The 12,712-nt window shown below is 37.3% G+C and overlaps 1 protein-coding gene across 2 annotated transcripts; it reads left to right on the plus strand.

The window, feature by feature from the left end:
• The first annotated feature begins 3,294 nt into the window (after positions 1–3,294).
• On the plus strand, positions 3,295–5,782 carry LOC148021778 (wall-associated receptor kinase-like 20). 2 transcript variants are annotated; one of them, XM_087696657.1, is made up of 3 exons: positions 3,295–4,085; positions 4,342–4,401; positions 4,491–5,782. In XM_087696657.1, the coding sequence occupies exons 1-3, from the start codon at positions 3,302–3,304 to the stop codon at positions 5,570–5,572; spliced, it is 1,926 nt and encodes a 641-aa protein (XP_087552783.1). In that variant the 5' UTR covers positions 3,295–3,301; the 3' UTR covers positions 5,573–5,782. The 2 variants fall into 2 exon arrangements, with proteins under 2 accessions (XP_087552783.1, XP_087552784.1); XM_087696658.1 differs by lacking the exon at positions 4,342–4,401.
• The last annotated feature ends 6,930 nt before the right edge of the window (positions 5,783–12,712 follow it).

A 12,712-nucleotide genomic window follows, 5' to 3' on the forward strand; every position in this document is an offset into this window, starting at 1 on the left:
CTTCTATCAGGCTCCATACTCACTAACTAAGAACTCTTTGCTATCATATTCAAACTCCTTCTCTTCTCTTGAGCTCTTGAAGCTTTATGGAAACCCTAGCTATGGCAAATTCAAGACAACAAGTATATTTTGGCTATTTCTTGAAGATTTGGGAGGGTTTTTGTGCTCCTTGGACTCAAGAAGTTGAAGACAAGCATCTGCATTCATGATTGAGTTGACATTGGAGCTGGTTCTCCTACAATGATTGAAATTTTTTACTCAAGCATGGATTTGTACTAATCCATTGGAGTGTTATTCATTAATATAAGCTGCAGACATATCTGGGCAAGCATTATGGGACCAAATTTTTGTTGAAGTTACCTATAGTACTCAATCTTGATCAGTTTAGGAATGGATTATGTGGAGGATTGATTGATTGAAGCCTATTCGATGCTCTTCATCAACACCATGAGTTATTCCTACTACTTAATGATTTTAATATCTTTTATTATTCCATTCTTGAGCTAATCCTATTGTTGGAAAAGGGAGATTAAGTGTAATCAATCATCGAGCTTGATATTAGAGCATATAGATCCTAACATAGGGCTGATTGTGATGGTTTCATATTTCTCAAGATTAGTGTTAAAATTGGTTGCAAGCATTGATTCATTGTCTACATTTTATACCTAACATGCAATTTGAGTTTTTGGTTGATCATCGATGCTACATGATTGAAAATATTAGTGAAAATGGTAAGTGGGATACATGTAATATAGTGAGTCACTACAAAAATGTAATGCCCTATTCTTAGTTCATTTCAATTCAATCAATTTCTATTTTCCACTTGCATTTCATTAAATGATTCAAAGAGTTTTTTAGTCAATGCATAATATCACTATTTTCTTAGCCAAGTAGCATGTACTTTGCATTGTTTATTCTCACAAGGAAAAAGTAGATGCTAGGCAATTCAAGAAGACAATAGGGAGATGACCCTCTCTTCCTGATTATGATCTTGAAGGGGTGCATCAACCACCTTGAGAAGGAACTTGGCACACCCCTCAAGTCTTGAAAACCCACACAGATTTCAAGTTTAGGTCTAGGTATATCATCTTTGGCATTGAATGACAGTGGTACGGTAGTAGCTCAGTCCATTCAGACATGGGAACAAATAGTGGATGAGGAATAGGATATTTCTTGCCCTCTTGATAACTACAGGTTCCTACAGGTCTTACATGTTTACACAATATGTACCCATTATTTTACAAGTCTACTTTGATCCCCATAAGTGCCCCATAACCCTTTTCAGGCCCCTTCAGGTGTTTATAGGGTTCCTTATATCCATGGAGTTCTTACAAGTCCAAATAGGGCATTTACAGGTAGTAGACAAAGTGTAAGAAACTTCAGTATAGCAGTAAAGATCTTATTGCAAATTGTTTTGTGTTGATCCATAATTTGAGTTTGATATTTCAATATGTAGAGGGGATATTCAACTCCATTTTGAATCAAAATCCCCATTAATCTGATATCAGAAGCTCAATATATTTTAATTTTACTAGAAACAGGTACATTGAGTCATTACTTGGACAACATAATACGGTAACATTTTTTTACATTATTTTACCTAGACCTTTATCCCAAGTTGAAACCTCTTTAAATCTTATATATCCTCACTCATAAGCTTTCTATTGAGCTATAGAACACTTGGATTGGAGCTTTACTTGGGGGGAAAAAAAGGATTTATTGGCATGCAGTTCAATATTATAGTACTCTTCTTTCAATGGCCAGGGAAAAAAAGAAGGATATTGTTTTTGAAGTAATGAATGATGATGTTAGAGATTTTCATGGTGATCAAAATCACACTAAAGAGGCTCAAAATCATGAGCAAGGGGATGAACATATTAGTATAGGAGTTACATACAACATGCATCAAAGGATTGAAGCTACTCATGAATCACATGCACTCAATGACTACATGTTATTATCCAAAGAGCTAGGCCCCATGAATGAAGGGATTTCTAACGATTTGAAGAAATTGAATGAATTTTTGACACAATTGAATGATAGGTTGATCCAACGAGTGGCACAACTGAATAAGGGGATTACTGTAAAGTAACAAATCTCTATATGAAGAGCTTATTTCAGCCATAAGAAACATGGATAACGGATCACAAAGAGAATCCCAACCTATTGGTAACTTTCATAAAGTCTCTCATGACTCCTATCCAGGCCATCCTAAAAAGGAAAGTACTTAGCTTGTTATGCCTACTTTTGAAAGAGGTGAATCATCAAAAGTGAAGGGCAACTTTTTTTCATCACAAGCTCATGGCAATTGTACTTCAAGACCTTAGTTTAGCAGCCTTAAAGATGATCATAGACATGTAGATGAACAAGATGACATTAGGATGATCATAGAGATGTATGCACACAATTGGTGGTGATGTTTCCTTAATAGTAGGGGAATTGTGCTCGTTATTGTAACCATGCCAAAACCGGACACAAGGCAAGGACCATGTTTCCTTAATAGTAGGGGAATTGTGCTTGTTATTGTAACCATGCCAAAACCGAACACAAGGCAAGGACAAGTTACATCTGTAACCTTCTGATGAGAATTCTCCTTATTATCTAGCATAGTATGTGTATTATCCTTCAATTAAGTTGTGGCTCTTGATATTGTCTCCTTTGTGGGAAAGCCGTGGCATAGTGAGGGAGTGTAGTTTATAAAATCGCTTGGGAGAGTATCGGCACTGTTTGTCTTTGTGTGAAAGGGCTCAGGGCAAATTGGAGTCTTTGTGTTTGGATTGATTTCTTGCAATTAAAAGTTGTAAAGTAACAAGGGAGGGATAGTCCAAGCCACACTGTCTATTGCTAACAATATAGAAGTTCATTTCATCTACAGGCATTGTCAATTAATCACACACACATTCTCTCTCTCAAAAAAGAATCTCTATCTAACAGTCCTAATAGCACTATGGTGGAAAGCATTCGACTCAAGTTTCACCAACACCCCATAAGAGAATAGGACTTATCAACAAGCAAATCGACAATCTGATCGATATGCATGTATCATGGGCTCAGCAACAAACAAATTGACAGTTCGATGGATAAGCACTCACCATTTCTATGTTGATGAGGACATTTAATCCCAAGGCAACATAGAACAATCGCAAGCATCCTTTTGAGATATCACGTGTCTAATTCACGGGCATTCTAGTGCTCAGCGTTCCCTGCGTATGTCTTTCTCCTTCCTACCTATCTCACTACTCTAAAATTGCTGCAGCTTCCCCCGCCCCCCCCAAAAAAAAAACCAAATAGAAGAGCATCAATGGCAGCAGCATTACTACTGCTTCTTCCCCTGGTGGTGAATATCCTACTCATCCATCATCAGGCTGCGCATGGAGGAGCTACTAATATATGCCCGCCATGTGGCAAGCTGGAGGTGCCATATCCACTCAGCACAGGGAGCTCCTGCGGGCACCCTCTATACCCTCTCACCTGCACCCCCCAGGCGTTGTTGCAGTTCAGGGGCCTGTCAGGTAGCTACCCGGTGCACAGCATCGATGCGTGCACACACACCATGGTCATTGGCACGGGGGAGTTCCTGGGCAGCTCCTGCATGACCAGAGAGAGCATCTCCTCCGGCAACTTTTCCCTGGACCCCTCTGGGCCCTTTTCCATTAGCCCCAACAACACAATCCTTTACTTCAACGCCTCCTCCTTCTGGCTGATCTCCTCCGTCTTGTCCTGCAAGGACAAGAGCCAGGCCTGTAGCCGGGTCCTCGCAGTCTTCCCCCAGAAGAGCTGCCGCAACCTCGTCTGCTGCTCCTTTCCCACGGCTGGTAATCCCAGGTACCGCTACTCGTTCCGTGTCACGATCAAGAACACCGGATATGCGAGCCTGGTGAATTGGGTCAGCGGCTCCCAGCCCAGCTCTTGGCACTTTGGCCTCCAGCTCCAGTGGGATAAGCCCCATGAGCCCCCCTGCTCTTCTGACACGCAGTGCGGTGCGAACTCCGCATGCCTGCCCTCCCCTGCCACCAACCTCACCAAGGTCTGTTTGTGCAACAAGAGCTACCTCTGGCAATCCAGCACAGGCACATGCCCCAAAGGTACTGTGTTTGTTTACTGTTTTGGTAATAATTTTGCACTGCTTGGTCTCATCTCATCTCATCTTATCTCATTATAACTATGCCACCAAATGACCCAAATATGCATTTCTTTGCATCTCCACAACTCTTTATTCTTTTTGCCCACCTTAACGCACGCCCACATCTCATTTCCAATTGACTTGACTGCATGTACGCCATCTTAAGCCCAACTTCACTCCACATACACTATCTTTACTTAGGTTTTGTGTGTCTACAGCTCCGTATTGTGTCAAGAAACACAACAGCATCAAGTGTCATAAGATCGAATATGCCATCGGTAACTCTAAATTTTATGTTGTCCTGCAAGCTACAAATTATCTATGTTTTATCTACCTCGACTTATTTTCTCACATGTTTCTCTTGCAGGACTTACTCTTGGGTTTATTGGACTTATAGTTTTCACCTCGTTAATCGTCATTGCATACATGAAGAGAAGGAGTGCACACATGGCCCATGCCAAGCTTGTGTTGGAGAGGTCTATGATTTTGGCTGCAAATAGTGGGGGAAAGTCTGCAAGGCTATTCAGTAATAGGGAAATGGAGCGAGCAACCAACAATTTTGCACAAGATCGAATCTTGGGATGTGGAGGATTTGGGGAAGTATACAAGGGAATCCTAGATGATGGTTCAATGGTGGCTATCAAATCAGCTAAGATAGGCAACATCAAAGGCATAGAGCAACTTCTCAATGAAGTTCGGATCCTCTCTCAAGTCAATCACAAAAATTTGGTGAGGCTATTAGGGTGTTGTGTTGATATGGAGCTACCTTTGATAGTCTATGAATATGTGCCCAATGGGAACTTGTATGACCACCTCCATGGCCTCAAAAAAGGTTTTCTTGATTGGAGAACTAGACTATTGATTGGACTTAAATCTGCAGAGGGGTTAGCTTACCTACACTCTGCAGCATATCCACCCATTTATCATAGAGATGTGAAGTCAAGCAATATCCTTTTGGATCTATCTATGAATGCAAGAGTTGCAGACTTTGGGCTCTCACGCACTGTCGAGCCCAACCTTACACACGTATCGACATGTGTCCAGGGCACAATGGGCTACCTAGACCCTGAATATTATAAGAACTATCAATTAACAGATAAGAGTGACGTGTATAGCTTTGGTGTGGTCCTATTGGAGCTTGTGACTTCTAAGAGGGCAATTGATTTTGCAAGGGACCCAGATGATTTGAGCTTGGTAGTTATGGTCCAATCCATGAAAGAGAAAATTTGCCTAGATAATATGCTCGATTTGGAGCTTGTGGATGGGGCTTCTACATATGCAATTGAGTCAATGAGGAATGTTATCAATTTGGCTCTTAATTGTTTACAAGAGAACAGGATTGATAGGCCATCCATGAAGGAAGTAGTTGAGAAGCTTCAAAGTATCATATCCACTATTGAAGTTGCAGATAGGAGCTTTGAGAGAGAGGCTTTGATACCAGTGGTTTGAAATACCATTACAATGAGGATAATTGAAAGTAGCTAATCTAATTATAGAGTGGACGTATGAAAGCAAACACATCATTCTTTGCTTTTTGTGTGGTTGACTTGGTGAAAGTCAAGCTAGGTCCAATATGCCAACTAATGTTGCTATGGTAAAATGATACTAGGTGGCCTGTGCCTAGATTCTCCCAATACATTGTGCCATTGTTCTTTTAGTGCTTCACACCAAGGTTTGAAGCACCAATATTAATAACAATTAGGAGACTTCTTGCTCTAGTCCAAATTTCATGTGTGGCAAGAAGGTTCATGGATAGTTGAGTCACAAAGAACCCAATCGTGTATGTATGTATGTATGTGTGTGAATTTATATGTACGTGTCCATTTGTCTAGTCTCATAAGCCAATCCTGTATGTATGTGTGTGTGTGAATTTATATGAACGTGTCCATTTGTCTTGTCTCATAAGCTCATCATTTTTCTCTCCCCTCTCTTTTTCTCTCTCCTCTCCTTTATTTTTTGTTCTTCTCTCTCTCTCTCTCTCTCTCTACACATATATATACACATAAACATAGTTTTTCCTTTTCTCCTTCGCTTAGTGTTTCTATGCTCTCTCTCTCTCTCTCTCTCTCTCTCTCTAGATATAAACACATATGTGCAATATATGCATGTATATATATAAATAAGTGTATATATGTATATGCATTTTTCATATGAATAATTCAATTTGTGTAATCTCGTAAGTGTGCAAGTCTTCTTCCTCTCTCTAGGCTCATTTTTTTCACCTTATATATGTGTATATTGTATATGCATGTGCATGTGTTTTCATTTATGTGGCCTCATAAGTGTGTGTGTCCTCTCTTCCTCTCATCTTCTTTATTTTTTTCCCAAGTTTTTCATCTTTCATCTTTTTTCACCTCATATGTGAACATGCTGTGTGTACATGTTGTGTATACGTATGTGTGTATTTGTGTATAATGGGTATATATGTATGTATGTACGCATGTTATATTTTATAAGTTTGTATCTATTTTTTCCCCTCTCTTTTATTTTCTCTCTTCTCTCTTTCATAGTTCTCTCTCTTTCTTAGCGATTTTTTCAAGCTGTCCCCCTCTCTTTGTATTTTTTTCTCTTGCTTGTATGTTTACGTGTGTGCATGTATGTGTGCATATGTGCATATATGAGTATATATTTGCACATATATGTGCATGTATATGTGTGTACATGTGCATATATATTGTGTACATGTGTGTTATTTAAAAGTATATGTGTAGGTGTGGGGTTTTTTAGAATATACACACATTGCATGCATGCATGCATATGTTCAACCATTAAAATATCACTTCATTAAGAAAATTTATCTATTTATATAGTGTATGTGCATTTGTGGGTGTTTTTAGAATATACACAATGCATGCACATGATAAACCATTAAAATATCGTTTCCTTGCATACATCTTCAATTAGAAAAGAAATTCATCTATCTAAGAGAGAGAGAGAGAGAGAGAGAGAGAGAGAGAGAGAGAGAGAGAGAGAGAGAGAGAGAGAAGCTTTTCAAAGGCTCACATTTACTCTTTTCATCATGATATATATCACTTTTCAAAAGTAAACCCATCTTTATTTATTTTGTATCCAACCCTCTCTCTCTCTCTCTCTCTCTAGTGTATGTGAAGAGAGAGAGAGAGAGAGCCATGTGACAACTTTTCAAAGATACATTTTTTCTTTTCATTATTAAATCACTCTTCAAAAAAACTGCTCTTTATTTCTTGAATACCAAACCTCTCATCCTTGTGCTACATAGGCTCGAGGTTTTCTCCTTGGTTTGGTAGTCACCCAAGTAAACTTTTAAATAATAAATAGTAAATATATCATAGACCTTGTAAATACATGTAACATATCATTGTTTGAATGCTATGTCCTTACAGTTATGTGCAACTTTCATTGATGAGGATGGTTACATATACTACATAGGGTAGAGGGTTCTCCACCTTGAACAATATCACACAGGTGTTACAGATTTGGAAAGACAAAAGGACTAATAGTAGCATGCGCATCTCAAGGAATTGAGTAACCAAAGTGATGACGTTGCAGTGCGTAACTTCCTAATAACTAGTGTACCACATGCTAAGAACCTATGTATTAAGTTATGGTTTATTTTCAAAAACTTATAGAGCCTTTTAAAGCTAAAAAGAAATTTCAACCTTTTTGTAGTCATGTGTCATATCAAGGCATCACATCATGCAAGAGTTATTACTTTTGCATGGGCTACTACTTTCCATGTGGAGACAAATATGTGCCTTCGAAATGTGCATACAATTCAGGGGCCATTGATTCAATACCTTTGCAGATATCTCCCCATGTATGATGTGAGATATCAATATGGGTTGCCCACAAGCAAATGAAAGGACCAATTAAAACTCTTTTTCTAAATGGCGGGAATAGCCCATTTATATAAGGCAAAGCCCACATTACACTAATTGGAATTCCACTCATTAACAAAGAAGAGCTACAATATACTATGGCAAGTGACCAATACTTGTGACTAGTGCAAATAAGCCTACCCACCACTTTAATGTCTAGAAGTTGTCTATTTCCTCGTGTGTAAAGAAAATGGGACAATATGGTCACTTGCTACACAAGTATGTGTGCCCACAAAATAGGCACCCATCGTGTGCCCATGGCAATGCGTAGGGTTGGCATTTCATTTTAGAGTACCAATGTTTGAGTATTGAGAATGGTGTGTCAAGGTTAACATGCCACATTGGAGTACTTATATTCGAGTGTCCATGGCAATATTCTAGGGTTGACATTGATGTACTATCACCATCTATTTCCCATTTTAATGCAAAGTATTTTGTGGAGACTAGTTATATTGACCACAACATATGTTGGAGGATAACTTCAATTGGAGCATTTCATTACAAAGATTGACACACCATATGATGGATGTAATTTAGTGAATATAATCAAGGCACATGTGGCAATACATGTAGTCACACTACCTTCGTTTTCCTAGGCTTTTAGGAAGTCTAATTCATCTTGAATGTGGTGCAAAATTCTAGACACGTCTTTGGATCACCCTTGCCATGTGAAAATCGTATCCTTGTATACTTGCTTTGTAGAATGGCCATTCTCTCATTTGGAATTAGCACTAACTAAATATCACATTCTTTATGTTGTTCTTTTATTGCTATGCTTTGGAATTTGGGAGGGCCATTGTTTGCATCTTTCTTTTCTAGTTATTTTCCCTAGATGTTTATATTCCCATAAGTATATCGTTTTAGACAATGTCAATTAAAGGAGGGAAATAGTGATAATATGAGCTTCAATTTAGAGAAAGAGTAGTAATCACTAGACATTCTCATGGCCAGCAATGTGACTTGTCATTATCACATAGACCAAAACTTGATAATTGTAAGGGAAAGTAGGTTGGAAAAAGTAGATGGATAGACTTGTAAAGGATGTATGGATAGACTTGATGGTTGTAAGGACAATGCCTAAGGAAAACAAGGCATTGGTTATTAAGCTAGAATTAACCCTTGCATGGATAGTAGTATAAGAACCACAAATTCACTGAAGAAAATATAAATGTCCAACTAGTTGATTTGAACATAAGTAACTTGAGATGATGACATGCATGCTAGCTTAATGAAGGGACTAAGTTTGGAAAGTTGTTAACATTGAGTCATCACACACTAAGGAGGAATCTAGGAAATTATAATTGGTTTTTTTAATGCTTATGTAAAAGTATAATTGGAGCTATACATTTTCAAAAATGCATTCTCTATTCTAAGACTACATGAGAGGATATTTACAAAAATCAATTCCATGTGAGATAAAGTAAACTCATCTTTTGTTGAAACTTTCTAAAGTAGAAATTACATTGTCTTCTTGAAATCTTGTGGTAGAAGTTGGGTATGATCTTTAGATCCCATCTTCAATTGCAAGTTTAACAAATGTATAGTCAAAAGAGGGACCTAACCTTTGCTATCATTGCCCCCAAATAACCTTATGTCACCTCAATGCACTATAAATATTGGATCCATTTATATTTATAGAGATTTAGAGGGAATGACTAGCTCTATAGACTAGTAAACACTAGTACTCCACTTTGCTTGTTCACATCAAACCCCATAGTTGTTGCTTTGAGCTACAAATGGACCTCTTGAAGTGAGAGTGAGATAGAGATCCATCTTGTTCAAATAAAATACAATGGTGTGAATGAATGAACAGACTTAGCCCTAACAAACCAAGGTTGACTATTTTGGTGGAGTATAAGAAAATGGAGTAGGTAAACCTTCAAACATTGATCTCCTAGTGGTGATTCTCCTAAGATAACAACATCTATAATAAGAGAGCTTTGATTTGATCATATGGCCCAAGTCAACCATTGAAAAATACAAGAACTCAGAAAAGTAAACTGGGATTATTGTGGAAGGAAATATAGTTGACTATGGTATTGCATGCCCTAAGGAGGGTTCAATCCAATTTAAGGCTCAATAGTCAACTCCTAGTGTGTAGTTCCTAATATAAATTTCATAATCTAGATTTGAAGTGAACTTGTGGGACTACATTTTGTGTTTGAAATCAAAGTGAGAGCCTAAAGATGTGTGCACAAGACGGAAAGAGAGCTCAAGTACAAGAAGAAGATCTTGCTTAGTAAGTTGCTCTCAACTACAACTAGTACTCTCTACACTTAAGAGTGGCCTACAAGCTTAGAGTCCTAAGAGGAACAACAAGAAAAAGGAAAAATCAGGGTAAGAAAATATATCCTATCACGCCAACTAGTGCACAAATCGGATGTTGGTTGCATATGTAGTGAGCATCGGAAGTTCCCCAAGAACAAAGAACTCTACTTAAGCTCAAAAAGCAAGAAAGAAGATTTGCACGACATGAGGCAAAAAGACAAATTGGGTACAATCCCTGCCCTATGCCTTATGTGAGCATTTCACAAGGCATGTATTTATACATTTATTCATCTCAAAGCTAAAAAATAGCCCAATTTTACAATAAGCATGCTTTAGCTTTTGTGTTTGCTTTTATCCAAATAAAGAATAAAGCAGTTGGGTGGGCCAAAAGTTGAGTTGTGCCCAAATACAATGTCCAATAATGAAATATCTAAACCGTGCGCCCATGTGCATACAAAATAATAAATATTTATCAAGTGCTTCAATAAATAAGCATGCCTAAATAAATATTAGCACCATGCCTTTAATGATAAGATGTGTACCGATCAAAAATGATAATTTCTTTAAGATAATTTGAATACACGTTATCGCCTAGTGCTTCCCAATGCCACCGCTCTTGCTCTACACATCAACTGAAGCATTCACAATTATTAGAAAATAATAAAATTAAACCAACAAAAGTGAATACCTAGCAGTTTTCAACTACAAAATAAATAATTAGGTTAGAACTCTGTCCTAACCTTAATTTAATACGAGTGCACTCTAAACTCATAAACGTCCATTAATTAAAATATGTATTTTGTAGAATCACCCACATGCACATTATATTAACATGACACCACAAAAGGACAGGCATCCCCGTTAACTTCTCCCACAAAGAATCCACCTTGTGTACGAGCCCCGGCAAATAAATATAGTTTTATGGAATCCACCGCAAAACCTCACGGAATCCATTGTGGAATAGAAACTCACCGTGGTCTCACTGAATCCACCATGGAATATGCAACTCATGGCATCATACCCATGGGGTGGGATAGTAATTGTCCTCCATTGGTATTAGCTCAATGTGGAGCAAGAAATGAGGGATAAGTACTTAGGTCACAGGCATGCATCCATTGGGCCTCTTCAACAGGATATTTTTTAAACTTAATCAAATATCTAGAGTATCGCCAGTTCTAGTGGTCATAAATCTAGTGTCTAGAATAATTTCAGGCTCAATGATTTCAGTTTCTTCTTCTAACAAAGAAGGGTTTTCATAGACAAGGTGAACAGGTAATTGGCCTCTAAAAGGTCGTAACAAACTGATATGAAAAGTATTGTGGATTTTCAAGTGTTGGGGTAGTTCTAATTTATTGTCATTGATTTTGTGAATGATCTTGAAAGGTCCATAAAATCTAGGGGCTAACTTAACAATAGGGTATTTCTCAACACTTTGTATTCTTATCTTTTCAATGCGTAACCAAACATAATCATAAATTTTGAAACTCATAACTTTTCTTTCTTGTTAGCTTGTTTTGTGTATGATTACTAGGCTTTCGCAATCATGTCTTTAACTTCAGCAAAAATAGTATCATGCATATTGGCAATATCATCAGTGGCTTTAACTTTGTTTGACAATGATGTAACATGTGTAGGCAATCTATGTCCATAAATGATTTAAAAATGTGCTTTTTGTGTAGTTATATGTGGTGTATTATTGTATGAAAACTGAAGTAAATACAAGTGTGTATCCCATGTTTGTGGTTTTGAAATTGTGTATGCATGCAAAAGATCTAAAATTATACTGTTAGTAGCTTTTGTTTGCCCATTTGTTTTAGGATAAAATGCAGATGAGAAATCAATCTTTGTACCTAGATTAGCAAATAATGTAGTCCAAAAATTATTTCAAAATCTATAATCATGATCATAAATAATAACTATTGGCAAACCATGGTTAGTGAAAACAGTCTTCAAAAACAATTGTGCAACTTGAGATGCAGTTAATGTTTTCTTACATGGAATGAAATATGCTTGTTTGCTAAATTGATCTACAATAGTCCAAATCATATCATGATTAGCTTGGGTGTTAGGCAAACTAGTAATAAAATCCATTGAAATATGTTCCCATGGTCGTTCACAGATTGGTAAAGGCATTAATAAACCATATTGCTTACCATGGTGTCATTTAACTCTTTGACAAATTAAACACTCAGATACAAAGTTAGAAAAATCAAATTCCATCTATGGCCAATAAAAATCTTCAACCAATGTACGTAAAGTATAAATAATACCTCTATGGCCTTGATATGAGGGAAATGAATTTTGTGCAACATAAATGATCTAAATGAAACAGTTACACACAATCTTTTCTCATAAAATATAAACCCATCGGAATAAGACAATGAATCTATTGGAATCTAGTTATTTGCAATTAATTTATTTCAATCAACTTGAAAACTGGGGTCTTGGTCATAGATATCTTTCA

This window comes from Lygodium microphyllum, chromosome 17 (genome assembly GCF_053477565.2).
Source record: "Lygodium microphyllum isolate KBCC chromosome 17, Lygodium_microphyllum_v1.1.10, whole genome shotgun sequence".
Classification (NCBI taxonomy): domain Eukaryota; kingdom Viridiplantae; phylum Streptophyta; class Polypodiopsida; order Schizaeales; family Lygodiaceae; genus Lygodium; species Lygodium microphyllum.

What these genes read in the sequence shown, in the direction of transcription:
- LOC148021778 (XM_087696657.1), top strand. Translation starts at nt 3,302, where the DNA reads ATGGCAGCAGCATTACTACTGCTTCTTCCCCTGGTGGTGAATATCCTA. An exon ending in CACAGGCACATGCCCCAAAG is followed by an intron (nt 4,086 to 4,341) that starts GTACTGTGTTTG and finishes GTGTGTCTACAG; the next exon opens with CTCCGTATTGTGTCAAGAAA. An exon ending in TAAGATCGAATATGCCATCG is followed by an intron (nt 4,402 to 4,490) that starts GTAACTCTAAAT and finishes TTTCTCTTGCAG; the next exon opens with GACTTACTCTTGGGTTTATT.